Source organism: Mustela putorius, unplaced genomic scaffold, assembly GCF_011764305.1.
Source record: "Mustela putorius furo isolate JIRA1106 unplaced genomic scaffold, ASM1176430v1.1 tig00000589_pilon_pilon_pilon, whole genome shotgun sequence".
In the NCBI taxonomy this organism is placed as follows: domain Eukaryota; kingdom Metazoa; phylum Chordata; class Mammalia; order Carnivora; family Mustelidae; genus Mustela; species Mustela putorius.
Genome location: NW_025421425.1, coordinates 3,198,475 through 3,223,657, shown reverse-complemented (window position 1 = coordinate 3,223,657; position 25,183 = coordinate 3,198,475). Strand labels below are relative to the sequence as shown.

The window sequence follows — 25,183 nt, the reverse complement described above, 5'->3', positions numbered from 1 at the left end:
AACCACCATTTGTGAAATAGTTTCTCATAGACTCTTAAGTGCATTTCGTAAATGGGTTAATGGTGTGTTAACACCATGGGAAGATTCCTCTCTCATGTTCTCCTGCCTTCCTCTTGTTCAGAGAATTTGGATGGAGAGACCCGGAACTGCCGGAAGTGATTCAGATGCTCCAACACCAGTTTCCTTCGGTCCAGTCTAATGCTGCAGCCTACTTACAACACCTATGCTTTGGAGACAATAAAATTAAAGCCGAGGTAAGCACTCATTGGATTCAGACATGCCTGTTGGCAGACTCATCATCCCCGAGGTCTTACAGAGTAGTGTTGAAAGGGGAAAGAAGAAGGAAAACCCAAGCTCTGTTTCCAAAGTTTAGATCCATATTTAAAACTGAAATGGCAATTTCTCTCTAATTAATTGGCATGTGTATACATACAGTCTTCTTTTTAAATATTTGAATACTGAGGAGTAGGAGACCCAAGGTCCCTGTGAGCATTGACACTAGACTTTCTGTGGGATTTGCCTCCCTCCTCCTGATTCCATCTCTGGAGTTATCTCTGCCTTGAAATCTTCAAGAAATACAAAGCAATCTTACTTTACAAGATTACTACAATCAACCTATGGTATCATCTGTCCTTCCTGGAAAACTCACTTAGAGGAGGAGAACTTTAGGCAATAAACAAGCTTTGTGCTATAATCAAGAATTTTGAGCCATTTACAAAAGTACTAGTGAGTGTAATATGGATATATGTGGTCCATGAACGAGCATATTGTCTGTGTCCATTATGTAAACAATTGTTCACGTGCTTTGGTACTTGGAATATTTTGTATAATTTTGCTGCATGATGCTTCTGGAAAAGCAAAGTGGTCAGCATAGCTAACTCTGATTTTTTTAGACAAGGGACAAGTGTTTGCATACAAGCTGCTGGATAATCAATTTTTTAAAAAGATTTGCTAAGCTATAAAGAGTCATCTCCATAGCATGGAAGCAATTTTGAGGATGAGTTGAAATTAGTTTAAGAGTGGAAAGAAGAACTTTGGAGATAAAATTGCAATTTATTATAGATGTTGCTTGCTTGCGCTGGGATAGAAATAGCCTAACAGCTTTTCATCGTTTCTGTCTGTCTTCCACTGGGACTCAAAGGACTTACCAGAAAAGTCGCCTGTCTTTGTGGATTAAATATAGGGCAGTGGTTCTCATTCAGGTGTGATTTTTGCCCAGCTGACAACATCTGGAAACACTGACGGTTGTCATGATTGGTAAGGGCTGCGGTGGGCCGGGTTAGGGCCTCTGGAACACCCTAAAGTTCACATGCACAGGGCAGCACCCACGCAAAGAATCCTCCAGTCCCAAAGGTCAGCGGTGCCAACGTGGAGATAAAGAAAAATATTATTTATCTAAGATGCATTTAAAAGGTCAGAAACTGCTTTCACAATTATATAAAATGATCTAAAAATAAATTAAAGTTACATAGCTTCTGTCCCAGATGGAAATTTTCTCAGTCCTTCTGTGCCTTTAATAGAAAACAGAATTGCCACTCAATGTGCCAGACAGATTCCTGATTAGGGGATTACATACCATCATTTTTGCAAGGTCACAACCTCAAGGGCTTCTTGAAAGGCCACAGAAGCATTCGAGTCTATGATTAGCTTCAGGTTGGATCCAGGAGTATTTTGAGACTCCCACCAAAGTGAGAACATGGTTCTGAAGTCAAGACTGTGGCCACCATGCATACAGCCATAAAGTATGAAAAGGATTGAGTATGTGAGTATGGATTACTCACATAATGAGGCTTGTTGGAGTGGTCTGGGCGGTGGGAGGGCTCCCAAGCAGGACTGAAATTGACTTGAGAGCCAGAAAGAAAGTTGGCTTGGGTTTTTATGATGATTAGGGGGTGGACCCAGAGTGAGGGTTCGCCCATGTGGCTCGGTACTGAGGTGGTTTGAACTTCCTACTGAGGCCAAAGGAAGAAGACTTGAGCTTTCTTATCACCTCGCTCAGATGTGGGCAGAGGGAAAGTTTCAACTTCTTGAAAGTTGTCAGAAGCCAAACATCTCAACACAGAGTCTGAATTTTAATATCAAGAGTCATGTAGTCGGTTAGACAGTATAGACGTTGTGAAGTCACTGGTCCCACTGGCTCTGTCTCCATGATCCTTGGACTGGCCTCGAAGCCTCTCATTGGCAGGGACACCCAGTGGCTGGCTGTGGACTTGGGCATCGGTCCCTGGGACCGACAAGACAAGGTGCAGCGGAGGGGGGCGGGGGAGTGATTGGCCCAGAGTCCCTGTCACACAGACATGTCTCGCAGACCTGCTTCCCCACTCACCAGCTGTGCCTCCTTGAACAAGCTGATTGTCCTCTCAATCCTCAAAATAGACTGAAACCTCTGTTGCGAAGTCTTTGTACGAACTACACAACTTAATGTATGCAGACCACTTAGTGCTCCCATATTCATTGCCCCATTCGTGTTCTTTTTTGGCCAGGAACACAGAACATTCCAGTTACTTTGTATCTTTTTTTATTTTCATCTTAAGTTCCTTTCTTTTACTGTATTTAAAATACCAGTTATTGTATTGTATGTCTGTGTGGGCACAAGTGTTTATTTTTCTGATTTCCTTCGCCATGGGTGTCCTCAAGGCTGCCGGGAGGGTCCTGCAGCAGCCGGCATCTTCCAGCAGTGGCTCATCTCATGGAGGTCAGCCCTTCACTGCTCAGCCCCGCTCCCCGAGGGCTCCAGACACAGCCAGGGCCTCATGGTAATCTTGTCCTGACTCCTGGGAGGCTCGGATGAGAAAGTCAGGAAGAATGGTGTGGGACTGAGATCACCTGAGACCACGTGGGTAGAAGGAGAGTGAAGTTGGCAAAGATAAGCCAAAGGGACAGGGACGGTGCACACGTCTAAGTAAAGATTATTTATTTATTTATTTATTTGGGAGAGAGAGAAAGCAGAGTTGGGGGGGGGGCAGGGGAAGAGGGAGAGTAGATCCCTGCTGAGCAGGGAGCCCAATGCGGGGCTGGATCCCAGGACCCCAGGACCACGACCTGAGCCAAAGGCAGACGCTTCACCCAGTGAACCCCCCGGCATCAGCACACACCTAAATAAAACACCAAGTGAGCCATCTGGAGATTCCCTTTCTTGCTCCTTCAGTCACGTGGGGAACTCAGTTGCGTATAGACACACACACAAACTCACACACGCATACTTACACACACATTACCCCTGATAGGGACTTGGCACAGTTGTGTCTTGAGTTCTCATCCCAATTCAGGCCCCAAACCATTCGGGATGGTTCTCCCTTCGTGAAGGATGGCTGCCTGTCATGTTTTCATACACAGGTATTGATTTTTGTAATTACCTGTTGTTCAGATACTAATCCTACGGCACTTGCCTTGCCGGTGTGCTCTGGCTCCTAGCCTTCCAATTGCATTTTATTGAATTGATTTAGCTCTTCAGCCTACATTTCATTATTGGTATTGACTTTACTCACACAATGGATAGACCATTGGACAAAAGGCAGAATTAAATCTCCTCTATGTGGAGGGTCATAAATCATGCCTTCGACATTCCTCATTACAGGGCTTTGTATGGTTTTCATGTAATGAAGCTAAGAAATTCAGTTCTGCTCCACGTGATGCCTGATCTCATAGGTACAGAGTTGAGAATTCACTTCTGTAAATCAGCAGGTGAAAGCCCCATCCCTAACTTTTCCCCTGGGTCTGGTGAATGCGGATTGGCCACAGCCCCCCAGGAGCAGATGGAGTCGAGGGGAGAGATCTGGGTTGGGCCAGTTGGGCAACCACCCATGACTGGGGGGTCTGCGCACACGGGGTGCACGGACCCAAGCCGGAACATTCAGTTACAAATGAGACAAACAGATATTCCTCAAAGAGCTCCGAGCCAGACTGAGATGAGACCAGCACAAAAGCAGTTGAGGAACCGCTACCGAGGCCTGGGGAAGGAGAAGGGGTAAGGATAGGGTCTGGGCTGTTCCCGCAAACACACTGAGTTTGTACCACTCGTTATAACGGACCCCTGAGGGTATTTGGGTGTCCTCCTGCTTCAGGGCAGAGACCTCAGTGGCCCCAATGGGTGTCGGTAATATCTGAACTATGTCTGCTACTACACTGTCTCCTACATGGCTGGGAACGTCACAATCCATTGAGCTTTACATCACCTACAGACTTGTGAGACACAAAAAATTTGGAGAAAAACAAAACAGACAAAACCCCCAAACACTCAAACACAAAACAAAACAAAATAAAACTTGCTCACATGTATGTCCCAGCAGCATCATTTAGGAAGTGCCTACATGATGATAATCTCTTAGCATTTTTCATCAATCCTTTCTTCATTCTTTCTGGGAATTCCTCAGCTAGGAATATTAAGAATACCCATTGATTTGGGGGGAATCCCAGGTACCTCTCATGGATTATAATGCTTTGAGTTTGTTTATGTTCTGCCCGTGTGCGAGTAAGGATGGTGCACAGGTGGGCGCTCCAATCCTCACACATGAAAAATCACACACAGAAAAAGATCACGAGACACACGCTGTATGGCAGCATTCAAGTTCATTCATCTCCTACAATTTTTTTTTTTTACGTATTTTTACAGTTTCAAGTGAGAAGAAGATTCTCCTTAAAATTCAAAATCTTAGCTATTTTAATTTACTTTATAATAAACTGACAGGAGTGCCTGGATAGTTCTGTCAGTGAAGCATCTGCCTTTGGGTCAGGTCATGATCTCAGCGTCCTGGGATCGAGCTCAGCAGGGAGCCTGCCCCTCCCCCTGCTTGTGCCGTCTATTGCACACTCTCTCTCTCAAATAAATAAGTAAAATGTTTTTTAATAATTAAAAAATAAACTAAGATGTGACATTTAATGGAATTTTAAAATTAACTTAATACAAATTTAAAAATTTCAGACAGTTTTTAAATGTATTTTCTTTTAAGCAGAGGACCATTCCTTTAAACAACGTGCCAGTTCAACAGAACTGGAACTGTATTGTAGGACTTTGTTATGAACTAACTGTGTCCACTTGTCTGTGATGGAGGGGACCGCTGACCCCTGCTGATGAAGATTTTTAGGGTTTTGACCAGATCACCTCTTCTTATAGGAGAAGTTTATTATTGGCTTTGACTACCAAATTTGCAGCCAAAATGTTTGAAAATCTCACGCAGTAAACTTTCACATTGCAGTGATCAGCATGATTGCTTGAGGAAACCACTACTGATTTTACTCTCCTAACTCCAGGCTTAACTCTGGGGAGTCTCCTTAGCATCCTGACACCAGTGAAGCTTTTTTAATTTGTTGTTTTTAAAGAAGGGGCGTGTTCATTTCCAGTGGGGAAATAAAAGAATTTACCAAATCCTGTTTTGAGTTAGTAGGGGAACCGAATACTAATAATATATAGATACTACTTTTTAAAGGATTTTATTTATTTATTAGAGAGAGAGCATGTGAGGAATGGTGCAGAGGGAGAAGGAGAAACAGGCCCCCTGCTCCCTGCTCCCTGATGCCAAGCTGGCTCCCACGACCCCAAGATCCTGACCTGAGCTGAAGGCAGAAGCTTAACCCCACCAGAGCCACCCAGGCATACCCAGATCCTATTTTGAAGGAATCTAAAACCTACAGGACAGACAGTATAAACCAGGTAATATGACACCCTGTGTTAAGCACAACGGAACACCCCCAACCCCAGCATTTTAACAAAAGGCTCAAAATCAAGCCTGGGCAGTCAGAGAAAGCGCCCTGCTTCCTACAGTGATTGCACTGAATTTTAAATTAGAAGATCCCAGAAAAATGTAGCCTAAGCCATATCCACTTAGAATTAACAGAAGAGGGCTTGGATTTAAGAATATCAGTCCTTGGGAGTCCGTGTGTGTGTGTGTGTGTGTGTGTGTGTGTGTACATGTCCATGTAGTTGCAACATTTTTATACCATTTACATTAATCTGTTTTCCAAATTAGCACTATCTTTCCTGAGTGATGATAACAGAGATTAGGTTTTCTTTTCCTTTTTCCTTTCTCTTCTCTTCACTCCTCCTTCTTCTAGAGAGAGAGTGAGGGATGGGGGTAGGAGCAAGGGAGGTGGGGAGACAGTTCCAAGCAGACCCCACGCTGAGCGCAGTGCTCTATCCGAGGACCCAGAGGTCACGACCTAAACCTAAACCTAAACCAAAACCAAGAGTCGGATGCCCAACCGACTGTGCCCCCAAGGTACCCCAGAATTTGTTTCTGTATATATGCATATGATCCCCCTTCCCCGTAATTTTTATTTTATTCAGAGTGATTTAGAGCATTCCATATGTTAAGAAAAATTTGACTTGTTCCTGTCTATTACACTTAAAGAGCTTCGTAATTTCTATTTGATCTTGGTTCTTTCTACCTCATATAGTTGGAGAGAAGGTGCTATCCATCTTTTCAGCTGGTTACCTTTGAGCCATTTCTTCTCTTTTCTTCATCATAAATTGTTCTGCATTGTTGAACACAGAGCCTCTATTAGTTGCTAGATGTGAGTAGACAGTGAACCACTGAGTATACGGCATGGGCTCTGGAACCAGGCTGCCTGCCCCTGAACCCAGCTCTTCTGCTCCGTAGCTCTGGGATCTTGGGCTAGTTTCTTTACCTGTCTGAGCCTCAGACTCCCACACCATCAAATGACATGGAGAACCCACAACACTCCAGAGAAAAAGCACACAGGCTGCCAACCAGAGTAAGTGCTTAAGGAAGGCAGGTTATTGTTAGTCTATGTTGAAAATATAAATTAAGGCAATCTCTTCCAAACCGGTAAATGTAAAACCAGACAGAACGGTTTATGTATGCTTTACGTGTATTTTTATCATTCACGTTTTGAAATCTGCTGTTGTCAACTAAAGACACTGGAAGCACATGCTGTGTGTGGGCCTCCGCTGAGCCACTGTCTAAACAAGTAGACTCAGCCACAGGCCTTTAGGAAATTAGAATCCAAAAAGTGTTTCTGTATGCCAACAGAGCAGAACACAGAAACAGGTCCAAATGCTTAATATGCTGCTATTAGATGAAGGTGGAATTTATGAGTATGTGCATTTGACAGATATTCACAAATCTGCTGTCCCGTTCCGGGCTCTCTTCCTGACATGACAGCAGTGAATGTGCTAGACTTAGGTGAGCAGTGGGGAGACGAGCACACAGAGACAGAAACCCGTGCTGCGTCAGATGCCGTCACGGAGAAAGCACAGCACAGGGGTAAGGGCAGAGGGTGATGGGGATGGGGAGGGAGGGACCACTGCTATCTTCCATGAGGTGGTTGGGAAGGTCGTCTCCGGGAAACAGGGTCAGAGCAGTGCCTGAAGGCTGAGAGAGAGAAAGGGAGAAAAAACAATGGACTTAGTTCTCCACACGCCCAAGGCAAGAGTGTGCTTGCTTGTGTAGCAAGAGTGCATTAGTTTCTTGCGGCTGCTATAACAAAGAACCACAAACAGGGTAACTTAAAACAACACAGATTTATTCTCTCATAATTCTGGAGGCCAGAAGCCAAAGATCAAGGTATGGGCAGGGCAAGGCTCCCTCTGAGATCTGGGTAGAGTGAATACTCCCTTGCCTCTTCCAGCTTCTGGTGAAGGCCCTCAGTCCTTAGTGTTCCTTGACTTCTAGCTGCATCCCTCCAGGCTCTGCCTCTGACATGATAGGATCTCCTCTGTATACAAGTCTGTGTCTCTATTTCCAGATAAGTCCCATTCACAGGTATGGGGAGTTAGGATTAACCTCTCATTTAGGTGGCGTAATCCAACCCATAACAAAGAGTAACCAGGAGTGTGGATGGAACCTAGAAAGAGGGGTAGAAGATCAGATCAGAGAAGTCAGCATCCAGGGTTTGATCATGGAAACCTTGCAAGCCAAAGGCCTTGTCACCAACAAGGAGAAATCTGGACCTGTTTTTTGGCCAAGTGGTTGAGAAAGTAGCACATTTTAAGAAAGAATGCACTAAATGGTCATCGAAGGTGGTAGCTGGTGATATGAAGGATCAGGAGAAGGTGAGTGGACAAAGGAGGTGGGTAGGACTGCCCAGGTGCTTCGAAGGAGCTGTCAGAAAAGGAGGAAGGTGGGACCTCAGGCCGCCTCTTGTAGTGATCTCAAAGTGATTAAGAAATTGTGATAAAAACCAAGTGGCTTATTAGGTCTGAAGGAAATCTGGGTAGCTTTTGAGAGGACATGGAAGCATTTGGAATGACAGTGGCATAAAGAAGAAAGACTGGGAAAGCAGTAGTGTCCTGTCTCTACAACCAGCTGGAAACTTCTGGATGACAGGTGATAGGCCTGCATTAAGAGAAGGAAGGAGGCGGTGGCTCTAAGACCTATTTCCAAAGTGCTTTGGGATCTTGCTATGTTTCATTATCATCATAGCAGAAGGAGGAAGAATGCGGACTGGTACCAGCTGTGCATACCAGTGGGAGGGGGAAGATTGGCTTTGGGTCCCAGGGAGCAGGTGGCCATGGAGAAGTTAAGGTTTTTCAGGGATTTCAGCTTTTATGAACACAGGAGAGGTGGTATATGATCCATGCCTGAATGAATGAAGACAACCCAATATATATGTTTTTCATTTTCACATGGGTTTGGCTTTTCACACATGGAAAGTGATAGAAGTGGTCGAATCATGAGTTATTGGGCCAGTGCTTCCGGTGGAAAGGGCCATGAGTCAACCTCAGTGGAGGATCGTAAGTGGGCAGTAGTGCTAATGGGCCAGGACAGACTTACAGCTAAGGAGGGCAGATAGGATCACGTAGAGGTATACATCAACCGGATGCCTAGGTCCCCATGCTGTGGGAGCCAAGTCAGAAGTACAGTGTTTTTGGAATATGTGGGGAGAAGCAGAGACGAAGGCATCCAGAGACATCAAAAGGTGGGAAAGCAGCGACCTTCTTTATTTCAAGGAAAATAGGACTTGATGACACGGCAAAGATGTCTGGAGCTTGGTGGCCCTCTGTCACTCCCTGCCATGTACCTTTCTTTCTTCCACATTTCACGCTTCTCTCTCTCTGCCCTGCCAGCTCCATCTCTTGCCCCTTTTAGCTTTTCACCCTCCTCCTAAACCTGTGCCTGTCATGGCATCTGTCAACTGTCCGGAAGTTTGTCCTGACCTTGGTGACTTTCTCCAAGTGTTGAGGAGACTGAGGCTTTCTCTGACAAAGTCTCTCCTCCTGATTGTCAGGGCCGTCAGACATCAGCGTGACAGCTCTGTGTTATACACTAGATAAGTGCCTTCTCCTAGCCCCAGAGGTCAGTCAGTAGACACCTCAGTAGGTATAGCTCCCTGCAGGGAAATAAGTTGATCATTACCAGAATCCAGTTGAAAGAGAGCCCAATTCTTGATGGGAGACGCCAGCCACAGGGACCTCACTGGTTTAATGGCCACTTCCATTGAGAAGTTTCACAAGAGACGTGGGAGACAGAAGGAAAAGATGTTGGGAAAAGACTGGACATAGGACAGGAACAGGCGATAGTTTGTAGGTGGCAGCAAAAAGGAAGACTCACCTCTCATTCCCAACCTGTCTACCCACTCAGCTTCCGAGCTGGCGAATGACCCAGTGACACCAGAGCAAGGGGAGATAGAGCACAGAGGTTCCGTCATATCTAATGAGCAAGAACCCTATTTCCTCAAGTTTAAGGTCCCTTCGAGGAAAACCAACCATGACAGGAGAGAAGAGACAGCATCAGAATGTGCAAAGGGAGCAAGAACCACCTGCTGCCCCAATTCTGTAAGTGTAGGGCACACAGGTAAGACAGTCTTGGAGCCCAGTTTTATATGAAGAAACCTCTTTTCTCCCTTCTCCCCACCCTCTGACAGCAAAAGAGAAAGAACAAGGAGGCAAGAAGAAGGTGGGAAGTGAGCCAGGAAGCTGGAACTGGGTCCAGCCCTTAGGGAGAGTGCCATGTAGAGGAGGGGGGAGGGGCAAAGATGGAGGTTGTAAAGATGGACAGGCTTCATTCTTTATAACTGGAGTGAGACTATTTTCATAAACAAAAGTGAATGAAAGTTGAGAAATCAGACCGATGTGTTGAAGTGTAACCAGCCTACAGCGAGAGTCCTGATTACAACCACCAGGTACAGAAGGTTGTCTTTGCAAGACGGTGATGAGTCAGAGAGCAGGCTCCAAAAGTGGGTCATGACTCGGGAGCAGTGATGTAGCAGGTGTTTTTCCTAATGTCTGAAGTTTCCTAAAATTCACGTTGGGTTGTTTTCACTTTATTTGATCTTTGGGTCATGCTCTCCTGCTATTTTAGCAGCTTATCTTCTCATCCACCCCCACCCTCCAGCCAAAATGGTTCATATTCTTTCCAGTAATTAATGAAGGAAACAAATAACCCATCTAAATGCCAGTCCGTTCCTGTATAGAACAGATAGGGGACCAGGATCTAACCTAGGGGTGCTCGCCATGCCTGTTTTTTCTTGGCACATTTCTGAATGACATCTTTTGTGTCATGTTTTAGAGAAAACCTATAGCTGAAGAGCCAATCCTTCCTTCAGGGGCGTAGTCCAGGATGACCTCAACCTCAGCTCAACCTCAGCTTACCTTCACCGTTACGGTAGCTTCCTCTTTTTCACTCCTAGGAGAGGTCTCAGGCCTCTGTCCTCCTGCTGACTCTTGGCTTCTCAGGGCTGGTGATTTGCCAATTAGCCTTCCGAATGAGAAATTTCTCAACTGTTGAACCAAGGAAGAGGGGTCTTGTTGATCTGTAGTCCTTTTTTGATTTTTCCCTTCCAGTCTCCAGGTTTTCCTGGCACACAGACTAGAGAGAAATTTTGTCAGAACACTGATAGGAACAACATAAGAACAACCCTGCACATCATGTCTGTGCAGACATGGATTATAATGTACACACTTCTCCCTCTCCAGATTTCATGGCAGCTCTGGGCTTTCCTGTATGTTCATAATCTCTGGGGCAGTGATCCAGTCTCAATAAATGACCTTGCACCTGCCCTCCGAGAGCCTCTGGCCACTTTTTCAACTTCACCAAGGCTATTTTTCCATTTGTATCTAAATCCAAAGCTTCCGATCTCCCCGTAGTGGTGGCATTTACGAGCGTGTTGATGACACACTCCCTTTGTGCTTGCGTGCGCCATCTTGGAAGTGTTTAACGCCACTGGAGCACGATACCATGGAGGATAAGAACCCCCTGACTTGAGTTAGAGCCTCAGTCAACTTAAGTGTAGGCAAATTTCTAATCACCCACATTTCAGTCACTCAAAATCAGATTCTTATTGGAAGAAATAATGTCTTTACACCCAAACTCTCCCATATGTGTTTTGCCATATCTCTTCCCTATTAGGGACACTTCATTATTACAGATGTTTTAAGAAGAGCTGTAGGTGATCACTATATGATGACTGTTCCTTTTTGGTAACTCCAGTGCACTTTTTAACCAAACCTCTAATATAAGTCAAAGAAAAAAAAACATTTATTTTGTTAAGAGCCTTTCAAAATTCAGATTGCTCTCCTGTATTTACAGTCCTTTGTAATTAATTTGCCTCTTGAATAAAAAGTAAAACACTGAGTAGGTATTAAGTCTTTTGTTATTCATATTTAATTTTATGTATGGAAAGATTTCTGCATTTCTTTTGTACCTATACAGGCTGTCTTCAGTTTCCAAAGACTGCTTGAAAGAAACAATCCTACAATTGACAATGTATTTTCCTTAGAAACAGTGGTATATAAGAAGACCAGGCTCCCTAGGACAGCTCACAAAAGCCTCATTAACCCAAAGCATCCTTGGATTATAGCAGTGGGTGAATAACACCATAATACCCAGTCTCTTTGTATTCATGGGTGGAAGCAAAAAGTGTTCCAGTCAGAATGGTAGGAACTCATCTCTAGTGCTTTACTGCTTAGAAGCCAGTGATCCCCACACAGTGATCCCCACACAGTTAGAATGGAGACCATCCTTGTTGCAAACCACAGGTTATGGAATCTGCCATCTGGGGCAGGGGCCCAAGGAGGACCGAAGCAGACAAGAGAGAGCAGGGAGACCATGACAGTGCCATTTTTGGAAGGCGTGGGTAAGGTTTGAGAGACTCTATGAAATGGACTGAATGAAGAGGGACTGGGGATGAAGGCCAGAAACTGGAGACCAAAAAATCAACCACATGAGGCGTGGAAGCGCCTCAATGCATCACCCACAAATCCCTCTGACCACCCCCCCCAGACCTTACGGATGCCCTGCCACTCCTTTCATTTAATTCCGCTTTCCCCACTGTCCTTTCTGGTTCTACCACTTACAGCTTTTGAGCCAGTTTCTCTCTTTTCTGGTCCACTAGGGAAGAAGAGACTTATATTCCCAGCTGTCCTTCTGTTCTTTTATTTATAATGCAAACATACCTGATTTTGATGTTTCACAGAGATTTTTTTTTTTTACTGCTTTCACAGGTGATAATAGTCATACAGGGAATAAAATGTTTCCCTCATAAATATCACCTTTCTATTTTTCATTTCCATCTTGAAGACACAAATAATGTCCCATTGGCAAATGGTAAAATAGTGGTTTGTACATTTGAGCAGAGAGCTTCCCTCAGATTGTCTCGTCGAGTTCTCCCTTCAAGGTGGAGCCGTCCAGGGACTCCCAGGGAGAAGCAAGATGGAGCCAGGGAGGAGGGTAAGAACTGGGTCCCCTGTTCGCAGGCTGGAATAACCCCCATCCTATTCTAAGGAGATCCTGAAATCTGATGACAGGAGAAAGAATTCTATCAACAGAGACTCTAAAATTCCATCAACGTTCTTTTAGTAAAGGGTGAATCTGAATTCCTGTTCATTGGCTATTTCTTCCTTTTGCCGATAAAGATATTCCAGAATCATCCCTGGCGCCACCGCATATACAACTAGATCTTTCCGGTGGTCCCCTAGAAGGCATCTCTGTTCAGAAACACACCTATCAACTCTGGCACGTGAGGCAATAATATTCCTTTCCTCTCTTGCTGCTGATGAGTGCTGCATAGTGAAGAGACCTCATGCCCATGGAGGCAATGATGCTGCCCATAAGCAAGCCACGACTTTTCCAGTGGCTACCTCCTGGCTCAGCCTGCCAAGCACACCTGACACTCTATCACAGGATTTCACCAAACTCTACCACCTTTCCCAGGCACGATTGCCCTTTCTAATGGGTACCATTTTACCCTTACATCAACCCTCACTCATATGGTGCATGTGATCTTGAAAGCCTAAGAATATCCAAAATGGTGAGAACATCTCTGTACCACTCCTGATTTAATGTTTGTGTTTTTTCATATGAACCAACACACACACACACACACACACACACACACACACACAACCAAAATAAAGCAGAGACCATTTATTTTACTTACAACCTCCACATTTCGTATGGTCCAGGTAAGGCTGCAAGGGAGACAGATCCAAGAGTTAAAAACCATGTTCTGTCTGGAATGATCCCTCTTCCAACCAGTAAGGCTTTGCTACTGGATCCAGCTGCCTGGCTCTCCCATTTCTCAGTTCCTCTTATAAACACATTTCTGGAATCTAGGCCCCGAAGCTTGTTTGGCATGCCCAAAAAGGTCTTGGGAACAGCACTTACATCATTTAGGCTCAAATCCCTTGCCATGTACTTTGGTTTACAGAGAAACTTAGCTGTCCAAAGCAGAAGAACTTGTCTCACCTCTAGTAGGTAGGGACTTTTGCTAAGCTCCCCAGCCTTCCAGTTTCTCATGGGGGAACACACACCACTATTCCTGCCAACCATGTAGGTTAAGTGTCGAGTGGAATTGATACACAGACTCCAGACTCTGTTAAGGTGCTTTTGGGCAAACGTGGAAACTGGAAGGAAAGGAGAGAATTCTGTGATGTCATCTTCTTAGTGTGAGACCAGACAACCTTGTATCTATAAAGGAAAAGAACTTTCAGGGGAATATATCCTTTATCCCCGATTGTGAGTGGCTTGCAATATTATGTTGTATAGAAGTAATAATCCAAAGAAAAAGGGTTGCTTGCTTGACTCTTACCAGACAAGCAGGGATATCTGATGTTTATTTAACAAGGAAATAAAATCTGACATATAAAAAATATGAAAACTCAACTTAGCATGTCAGTATCTACATTGCAGACAGGTGAGTCAGAGATGTGATGGGTGAACTTGCCTCTGGGTAGAATGTTCTCTTTAAACAGTAATCTGCCTTCCTTTACTCTCACCTGTCATTATTAGGCATGACCAGAGGGCCATGGATGTGGGACTGTAGAGGTTTGAAGGCAAAAGAACTGGGCAATTCTTCCAATGAATATGGTCAAAGATTCAGTTAAAAATTATTGCCAGGGATTTTGAGGCGGTGAATCAAAGACTATCTCCAGTGAATAGTGGCGATATCAGAGTTTGATGGAAGAAGTAGTAGTCACAGGTGGCAGCTATGCTGCTGTATGCTTTTGCATCCAATCCAAGGCCCTGCCCCTGTGGGCTGGGTAAAAACTGTGGTACGTGCAACTTACCCCAACAGGTGGAATCGTCTGTATTCTCTCCAGCCCCATCACTGCCCCTAAAGAATGGCCATATTGAGAACGGAGGCCAACTTGATCAATCTGTGACCCTGCCCCAAATCAAATGGGAGTGAATATCTTTTTGACTCAGACAGTGGATCGTAGGGTATTTAGGGAGACCTCTCTAAGCAGACCCGCATATTTCTTAATTTTGTGACTAGTTGAAGATGTCCTAGAGAAAGTGAAGGCCCTCTATCCAGACTTAACCGTAAGGACGGGGCATGTGGGTTAAACTGGCCTAAGCAGCCATGAGAAAATGAGGAATCACAGCTGTGGAAAAGATGGGCAAAAATGAGGCGAGGCAGCCCAGAATACATTGGATTAGGGAGCTGTTTGTAAGGTCATTAAAGAAAGAAATGGCAAAACCGTTGAATATGGGTTATATTAGTTATATTAGCTTCCTCTGGCCCCTGTAACACCTCACTGCAGACTTGGTGGCTTACGACAACAGAACGCTATGATCCTACTCTTCAGAGGTCAGAAATCTGAAATCGTTTCCCTGGTCTGGAGTCAGGGTGTGAGCGGGGCTGTGCTGTAGAGCCCTGTAGGGTCTGTGCTGTAGAGCCCTATATGGAGAACTGGTTTCCTTGCTCTTTCAACTTCTAGAGGCTGCCTATACTCCGTGGCTCTGTGGCTTCTTCCTACACCTTTTTTTTTTTTTTTTAAATCTTTTCAGCGTAACAGTATTCATTGTTTTTGCACTACACCCAGTGCTCCATGTAATACGTACCTCCTTAATACCCCCAACCTCCCACCCACCCACCCCCCTGCCCCTTCAAAACCCTCAGGATGTCCACCTTTTTAAATGTTATTCCAACTTCTGCTTCCGTCATCACGTGTCCTTTCTCTGACCCTGACCCTCCTGCCTCCCTGGGATTACACTGGGCCCACACAGATAATCCAGAATAATCTTGCGTCTCCAATTCTTTAATTTAATTGCAGCGGCCGAGGCCCTTCTGCTCTCTGGGGGCTTTATATGCAATATAGTCACAGGTTTCAGGGATTTTCACATCTTTGCCTGAGGGAAATTATTTAGCCTACCGCGTAAGTCCTTGTCCACTGATAAGATAAACTTAAATGTCTCTCGGAAGGAAAAAAAAATCAGAATAGGTGTTCTTCCCTCTCTTACAGCATCTAGAAAATGTCGTGTGTTTATGCTTAACTTCATTGATCTGGAAAAGATCCTGATGGAGGCGGAGAGAGAGATGAGTCGCGGTCATCTTGGAAAAAGACCTGGATTCAACTCTTGCCCTAGCAGGAAGGGCAGATGCGAGTGGCAGGAATCATGGTGTGAGGAGGGTTGAGGAGGACCTGGTGACCAGGTGACCCCACCGCAGGGAGGGGAGGTTACTCTTGTACATTCCCAGCAGAAGAGTTGAGGCCATAGGCTGAGCCTCACTTTGATTGGCAAGAGGCTGGGAAACCATCATTTCTGAGCTTCGTCAATACGATCTTACCTGGCCATTGAACTAAAGAATTGGAGGTTGTTTGAAAAGTGAATGGGAAGGTAGCTGTTTTAAAAACAAAAGGTGACTTTTCATACCACTGGCTCAGACAGAGCACAGGAACAGACACAGCGACTTTATGCTCCCGTAACACATGAGGGGAACAGCTGTGGTAAAAATGTGCCATTAAGCCATTTGGGATTGTGTTAAGTCATGAGAGCCCCTCAGCCCGCCAAGAGCCAACATCTCAAAACTAAACCAAGAGAGATTTCTTGGAGAGGTTCTGGCAATTTCTGCATTAACAGTGGGGGCAGTAGAGACTGGTACCCTGGCCCACAATGCCTCCTTATATGAAAGACTTATTTGACCAAAGCAGTTAGCTTTTCTAGGTTGGCTTTATAGATTATCAGGGTCTAAACAGAATGGCTCTCCCACTGGCACTGACAGTAACCAGTATAGTTCAGGCTAATGAGGAAGCTCGATAGGCACTAGAGATTTCGGTGCTGTCATTGATCTGGAATCAATCCATTGATATGGAATCAAAAAATTAGAATTTTTTCCAATCCCAGGTCTGAGAGGAAGTCGATCTTGATTTGCCTCTCCCTGGAAGACCATGTAATCTATTTGAACAGTTCTCAGACAAGGATATATTACTGCCCTTACCTATGACCAGAACTCATATAAAGGGACTCAAACTTACCAATATAAAAGATACTCTAATCTACAGCTTTGATGATTAGTGATTACTGGGCTTATAAAACAATGGGCTGACAAGACTGGAGCTGGCCTGGATTCATGACAAAATGAGACTGGCTTATAAATTCTGCAGAATTATAAGGGATAACCCGACAAGGAAAATTTCAAGAATTGGGGATCTTTCCCAAATGATGAAAAATATTCCCCCACATGCCCCCCTGAAATGAATAAGAAATAGAATATTTGGTAGAACTCCTTGGGTCCTGGAGAAGTCATAGCTTATATGGGATATTATTAAGTCCCATTTATGGGGAAAAAGGGGGGGGGGAATTGAAAAGAAAGGAAAAAAAGAAAAATAAAGAAAGTCACTTTTGAAGATGATCCCAAAGAGCAAAGACTTCTTTAGATCTTCATTTGATAAGAGTTGAGTATAACCCTGAATGCCTAAGACCCACAAGCTGCTTTACCCAAACACTGACAGATGCTCAAAGAGGTTTGAATTCATGGCAAAAGCCAGTAGTGGCAACAGAAAACAGCCTTAAGACTGAACATACCGACTGAGTTTCCATCATCAGGTATTTAGTTTTAGAAAGGCAACCAGTGGTTTGCTAACAGAGATTGCTTGCATCTCTGAGAGTTATTTGAAACCCAAGATCCCTTTTAGACCTTGGAGAATATCAGAAAACATGGACATAAGAGAGTCTGGGTCAGGGATTTGCTTTAGGAACACTCTCAAGCTTGGTTATCCCAGAGATGTCCACCAGAGGCATGAAGAGGATCCCTCAGACCTGAGATTCTCCTGCTTTATCTCTTGTGGGGCTTCATTCTCTACGGAAGAGATCTCAGCCTAGGAGTCCTTATCGGAGCAAGTCCAGCAGTAATAAGACTAGCAGAAAAGAGCAAGAAACAATGAAGGGAACACCTTTGGAAGGCTGTTTCCTTCCAACCTTCTTTATAGAAGAGAACAGAAATCAGAACCACAATACCAGAGTATATCTTCCTAGGTTGTATTTTCTCCAATGATCTCTTGAAAAGGGGCTGGTGATAGTGAGTCATTCATGACTCATACAGACAGGGTCAACTATCCAGGGTGCAACCTGCCACATTAGGACTTTTTCTGTTGTCTAGTTGGTTGGCTTTGTCTCACAGGTCCATTTCATCCTGATGCCCAGCTGGCCTCGATAGCAAGTGTGCTAGTCAGATGTTGGGAGAGCACCAACTCTCATGAAAACCTCCTTTCAAAATTTTCAAAGTAAATCATAATTTCCTCATTCAAATTTGCTATTTCCCCCCCCCTGCAAGCATGGATATCCATATTAATAAATACCACACTGTTTTTCTATATTATCTTTAAGAGTTTTCCAAGCTAATGTTTCCCCCCTTTCTGCTAGTCTCCAGGATCTAGATTTAATTTTTCTGCAATAAGAAATGAATCTCTAGATGATAATTTGTTTTGCAATTTAGATTTTTTTTTTCATTTTAGTGTCATAAACCCTGAAGAGTGACAGCAGAATGTGAAGATTTTGAATTATGAATAATCTTCCTCATTGTACTGACTTTTATCTGTTTCTCTACCACTGAGCCCAAGTTCACCTAATGGAAATTGGATATTCAACTGTGGGCCTGAGCGCCACACTATTTCACATGGTTTTATATCTTTTTTGCATTAAGGAAAACAAGCCATCTGCATATCTATAATTAGCTAATGTATTCAGCATTGGCCCCTGTAAACAAGATGCAGGTGTAAAGAATGCTGAAGCATTTTGTTTGTAGTGTTGGCTTTCACTTGTGGGAAAAATTACTCTCACTTCATGAAATAAAAAGATACAGTTATAAGAAAAACACTTTAAAGTGTGTATAATGTTTGCTGAACTAGTGTCCTATTTATAGCCATATAATATTCTAAGGCGTCTGATCTCTTCTTTGGCACCAGAAATCTTTGTGCTGAAGTACTAATTTGCTTGGCGCATGACATTTGTCCTAAAGGGTAGACTGTGAAAATCGGCTTTATTTCAAAATTTTATTTTTTATTTTATTTTATTTTTTCAGTGTCCCAAGATTCATTGTTTATGCGCCACACCCAGTGCTCCATGCAATCCGTATCCTCCATAATACCCACAACCAGGCTTACCCAACCCCCCACCCATCTCCCCTCCAAAATCCTCAGTTAGTTCCTCAGAGTCCATAGTCTCTCATGGCTCATCTCCCCTCCAATTTCCCCCAAATCACTTCTCCTCTCCTTCTCCCAATGTCTTCCATGTTATTTGTTATGCTCCACAAATACGTGAAACCATATGTTAATTGACTCTCTCTGCTTGACTTATTTCGCTCAGCATAATCTCCTCCAGACCCGTCCATGTTGATACAAAAGTTGGGTGTTCATCCTTTCTGATGGAGGCATCATACTCCATAGTGTATATGGATCACATCTTCCTTATCCATTCGTCTGTTGAAGGGCAATTTTGAAGTTTATGATCAAAACAGCTTTCTGTCAAAAAATAATATGTGCCATACATAGTACACCTGCTGCGTACCATGTACTCCTCTTGACCCTGGACATTCAGCGGTGAGCAAATTAGACAAGATCTCTGCTCTCACCATGCGTATATCCCTCTAGGTGGGGCGGGGCAGAAATCAACAGCCAAGTGTGTGAAATATATCAAGGGGCAAATGGGAGCGAAGGAGGAATACTGAGAAGGGGAGGTAGACCAGCAGCAGAGGAAATGAGCCGCGGGGTGGATGGGCTACTTTTGACGGTTAATCAGGTTGAGTGGACACTGGAGTGATAGAAAGGAGGCCATTCTGTGGAGTCTGGCAGAACACATCTGGCCACTAAGGAAATTCCAGAAGCCGGAGGAACAGAAACCGAAAGTGGATAAGAAAGACTGATGAGCAGTGGAAGCAGAAAGAGGACAGGGACTGGTCATATAGGACCAAAGGCCAAGGTTAATGATCTTCTCAATGTGATGGGATCATTAGGAGATTTTTTAAAAAGATTTTATTATTCATTTGAGAGAGAGAGAGAGAGACAGAGCATAAGCAGGGGGAGAGGCAGAGGGAGGGAGAGAGAGGCAGACTCCCTACTGAATTGGGAGCCCAAGTAAGGGCTCAATCCCAGGACCTGGAGATCATGACCTGAACCTAAGGCAGACGCTTAACCATCTGAGCCATCCAGGTGCCCCTCATTAGGAGATTTTGAGCAGAAGTGACATGGTGTTATAAACCCTGTTTTATACAGATTTAAAACACATGTGTTTAAAAACAAATAAATGATTCTGCCTACTATGTGTGCAGAATTTTAAAACAAAATGAAATTATTCCCTAAGTCCCCTGCCTCTACCAGCCTATAAAAAACTGAAAGTGTAGGGGCACCTAGGTGGGCTCAGTGGGTTACCATCTGCCTTCGGCTCAGGTCATGATCCCAGGGTCCTGAGATTGAGCCCCACATTGAGCTCTCTGCTCAGCAGGAAGCCTGCTTCCTTCTCTCTCTGCTTGCCTCTCTGCCTCCTTGTGTTCTCTATCTCTCTCTCTGTCAAATAAATAAATAAAATCTTAAAAAAAAAAACCTCAAAATTATAATTATCGCCTTTTATCTGGAAAAATTTTAATGCAAAAATACACATAATTCATTTGAAAGTTACTAAACAATTAAAAATGTAAACCAAAGCATGTATGTATTCAGTAGTTTTTAAATGCATAATTAGAAAATGATAAATAAGAAAATACAGAAACTTGAATGTTTTAAGTCGGGAATTTCATATGTTGAAGTTTTTTTTAAGGTTTATTTCTTTTAGCGAGGGTGGGGAGGGGCAGAGGGAGAGGGAGAGAAGGCCTCAAGCAGACTCCCTGCTGAGCGGAGACCCTGATGCAGGGCTCCAGGATCCTGCCATCATGACCTGAGCCAAAACCAAGAGGCAGATGCTTAACTGGCTAGGCCACGCAGGCTTTCCATGTTAGAGATTTTTTAAACGAATCTAAGTGAGAAACTCTGCTGAGAGCTAACATCTGAAAATAGAGTAAAATCAGAGTATTTATTATTTGTAATTGGGATGCCAGCCTTCTAATCTGGTATATGCCAGGACTGCAGATATTTGAACTGAAATTATTAATGTAAAGAAATAACAGTCTCCTGGGGCATCTGGGGCACTCAGTGGGTTAAATTCTGCCTTCAGCTTGGGTCATGGTCCCAGGGTCCTGGGATCGAGCCCCACATTGGGACTCAGCAGGGAGCCTGCATGTGTCCCCCTCTCTCTCTGCCTGCCTCTCTGTCTGCTTGTGATATCTCTCTCTGTCAAATAAATAAATAAAATCTTAAAAAAAAAAAAAGAAAGAACGATCTCCTTCAATCTCCGTAGCTATTTATTGGAAGATAGAATATCAACAGGGTAGGTCCTCCAAACCCACAAGTCTCCAGGAGTTATAAGAAAAAGAAAATTATCCTTACTATAAATAAATAAAATCTTTTTAAAAATTATCATTACTACACAGTGTAAATTGGAATAAAATTATTGAAAGAAGTGAGTGAATCACATTTTTATGGGAGAAGGAAGAGGAGATTTTCTGAACTACTTTCTCTCTTGAATATATACATAGGCAGTACACTATTTATACACACTTATTTCATCATATGTATATTTATTTATGCATACATTATTTATTGTTACATACGTGTCTCATTATAATATATGTGCAGATGTAGATGTGTAAATGCAGAGTCATATGTGATTTAGTACTACTGTCTTACTAAAATCACCAAGAGAGAATTTCTGAGAGAAGCGCCCATGTGATACCTAGAATATCCAATTCTCCATCTCCATCAAGGATGACACAGAGGTTCAGGATACATCACACTGCCCTTGATGGGATTTCTTAGAACATAATTTTTTAAAATTCAGAGGTCACAGATGCACCAAAAACAAGTGTATTTTCTTATTATGCCAAGATCCAAGTGTCATAGAAATGTTCTGCTTGGGCTGATGGACAAAATGAAAAGTGAATAACATTTAATCAGCTGAAAAGTATCACCCAATAACTCAGATTTCAAGATGCCGTGTTGCAGACGGATTTCCCTGGTAACAGCTTTCTTTGTGTTCTGTAGAAATATGTGAGAAAATAAGGTTGACATGTTCCAGTTTGTGGATGCTCAAAAGAGCTGGTCACAGTGGTTGCATCTGATGGATGACTGGGGGGAGCTCTAGGGAGCTCTGAGTGCGGGGACCTCTGTTTTTCCCTTCTACTCAGCTTCTAGGATCCCCTACAGCCTCCACCCTCTGGTTCCATGGGGAGAGCTAACTGGAGAATCACAAGATGGGCTTCTCCAGTCACCTTGCGGGGACTCAGAGCACAGAGCTGTTTGAATAAGAAAAACAAAGTAAATTTAAACAAATGACCCAAAGTTGTGGAAAACGGCATAGGTATGTCAAACTATTTATGAATTCCCCAATGCTGGCAAAATGGTCGAGAATGTTTCCTATATAGGATACACTTCTCTACTACCCAAATGTCTTCCTTTGAATGTCTCTCAAATTAATTCTCTTGCCTCATTACAACTTCCTATCTCATTCTCCTGCTCAGAAACTATGAGTGGATCCTGGCGTCCTGTCCCCTCCAATATTTCCTGTTACATGGTGCTCCTTGCCAGCCTCAGTCTGGCCTCTTCCTGGCATCCCACAGCATTCCCTGCATCCTGCCTCTAGGAGAGGCTCGATGCAGGGAGACGCCATTCTCTGCCTCTTGTCTTCTCCAGCCTCTCGTGCCGGTCCATCTTCAGAGCCCTCATCCACACAGGCTACAGGAATTCTGGACGACCGGCCAAAGAAGCTTTCTGCAAACATTCTCTTCAATTCTGTGCTTTTTTCTTTAAAATCCCATAAATCTTGAGGTGCTACGGTGGCTCAGTCGGTCAAGCTTCTGACTCATGATTTCTGCTCTGGTCATGATCTCAAGTTCCTGAGATTGAGCCCCGCATGGGGCTGTGTGCTCAGCGGGGAGTCTGCTTGAATTTCTCTCTCTCTTTCTTCCTCTGCCCTCCCTCTGCTCACACAAACATATACACACTCTCTAAATAAAGAAGAGCTTTGGATGAATAAATGAATGAATAAATAAATAAAATCCCATAAATCTTATATTCTATTTCATAAAGTATCTACGTCCAATTATAAAAAGAATAACAATGTTTCTACCCACATACCCCTAGTCTTTGGGTAAACTTAAGGACAAAGAAGTTGTCCCACCATCCAATGTACTGATGCTTATTCTTTTCCCCCAGCCATACTGTACACATATCCCACCGTAAGAAGCATGGACCCATTGCATCTCAAACATTTTAGAGTTTAATCATGTTCTAACTGTATGGTCCACCAGTTTTCAAACTTCTTAGAATCAGTTCAACTGTTATGTCTTCTGAACTAATTATTTAGCCCACTCTCACTTCTCAAGGGGGCTGGTTTCCATGCCCTTCCTGTGAGCTTTGTAATAAACCTTATTTGTTGTATTTCACCTTATTTGTTCCTGTGGGTTTCTCACTTATTAGTCCTTGAGATCCTCAAGGAACACAGAACAATACTTATTACTAAGTATCAGTTGAGCTGAACTAGACTGAAATTCTTTCCTCGATCAGCCTTTAGTCCAGTAAATACTGGCTATTACTACCGCAGAAGAGTGTATGAACAGATACAACTTCAGAACATACATACAGGTGACTTCATAACCTAAAATAAAAAAGACATTTGCATGGCAAGAAAACACTTAAGCAAATATTATATTCCATACAATTTTAGATGTACAATGAAGGTCTTACTTGGTACAGTTTAAAGGTTCAAAAATGTAGGTATTTAATTTTGAAATAAATGCATAGGAAAGTTTTCTCTACTTATCTATTATAACTCCTTTTGGAGAAATGTATTACATTTACTTTAATACTTATTATTTGTTACAACCATAGGCTATCTAAGATACAAATAATTTTTCTATGTCTATATTTAGCATAATTTTATATTTTAGAAAGGTGTTATTTTCCATTTTGCAGTAACAAAAGAATAGCGATGTTTTAAATGTGTCCTTTTATAATGCCAATGAAATGGAAATTTAAATGAGAGGCTGTGTCTTTCATAAATGCTTTGCCATCTGTCAGTCAAATAAAAACTACTATGTGATGATTATCAACACACTTGTTTATTAAAATTAAAGGCCAACAGTCTTAGTCAATCACGATGCTTCCAGTTATATTTTGTTCCCTACCTGCAAAACAGAGCTAGAATTTGACCACTTCTTAGCACTCAGACTCCCATCAGTCCCATCCAAAGCTACTATGTTTCTTGCCCCTGGACCATCTCAGGCCTCCACCTGGTGTCCCTGCTTCTGCCTTTGGATCTTCTTTCCACATGGCACATACAGCTGTCTTTAAACAAGTGTGTTCGGTCACCCCTCTTGATCTCATCTTCCTCAGGGTCAACCCAATGCCCTTACAGCAGCTAAAAGCCCCCGCCAGATGCAGCGCTGCTCTGCCCGGCAGTCCCCCTCACCTCCTCTCTCCTTCACCGCACTCTAGCCACCTAGTTGTCCTTACACTTTCTCGGGACTTGCTGTCACTCCCTCATGGCCTTTGGTCTGTGTCTGAATGTCCCCTGACCATGGTACCCTGACCCACCACCTTCACACCATTCTGCACACCCCATCCTTTTCTCCTGCTCTCTCTTCTTTATTGTTCTAATCGCTGGAGACGATTCCGGTCTTTGAGGAGCTTAAACCTTATACATTGTGGTGGATCATCTTTAAGGATCCACATTATAGATAGAAAATTACGAAGTCCTTCTCCAGATAAAGCTACCTCTGTTCTTCACTACTGACATGGTCCCATTGGTTGGTTCCTTTACTTCTGATTCCTCTCCAGGTATGTGGGCTCCTTTGAAGGAGGGGTTTCATTCATCTCATCCGCCTCCCGGCAGACTAAGCACTCCGTAAACGTTATCCAATGAGGGACTACCTCATCACTACAACAGGGAAAGTTTTGGGGATGATATATGTGGGCTTCTGATGTGCACATTCTAAGATATTTTAATAATTTCCAAATAATTGCCTTACAGGGTTTGTATTTTCAGAATTGATGTGTTCACCTAAAATTCTCTTTGAGATGTGGAACAATGTATGACTGTAACTTTGTCATTCGCAAATAGATTGACTGAATTCAATCCAGACTGTAGTAAGGGAGACTCTTATGGCAGGCATTCTCTGTAACTGTCACGGCGATACTGTATTCCGTACCTACAAGGACAGCACAAACATTACTCCAGATAACAGAAGCCATTAGACTTCTTTGAAACATGATGAATGTGTCTGAGTGGGGTCTTCAGAAAAGGAATGTATGGAATCACTTGAAATTCTTTCTTGTTAAAAAAAAAAAAAAAAAAGATGATGAAAAGAAAAGTGGGGGCCTTTCCAGGGTGCTCTTGAAAAGGAGTGTAGAAGCTGGTCTTTGGCACACAGCTGTTCTGAGAATCTAGTTGGGATGCGACATGTCAGCTTGGCCACT

General features: G+C 43.4%; 1 protein-coding gene across 3 annotated transcripts in view; it reads left to right on the top strand.

Annotated features, from left to right (window-relative positions):
- Nucleotides 1-25,183, top strand: part of CTNND2 (catenin delta 2) — a 900,906-nt gene that overhangs the window by 657,031 nt on the left and 218,692 nt on the right. For all 3 annotated transcript variants that reach the window (XM_045082021.1, XM_045082022.1, XM_045082023.1), the window contains one exon: nucleotides 122-254. In XM_045082021.1, the coding sequence (XP_044937956.1) occupies nucleotides 122-254 (133 nt within the window). The remainder of the gene's footprint in view (nucleotides 1-121; nucleotides 255-25,183) is intronic.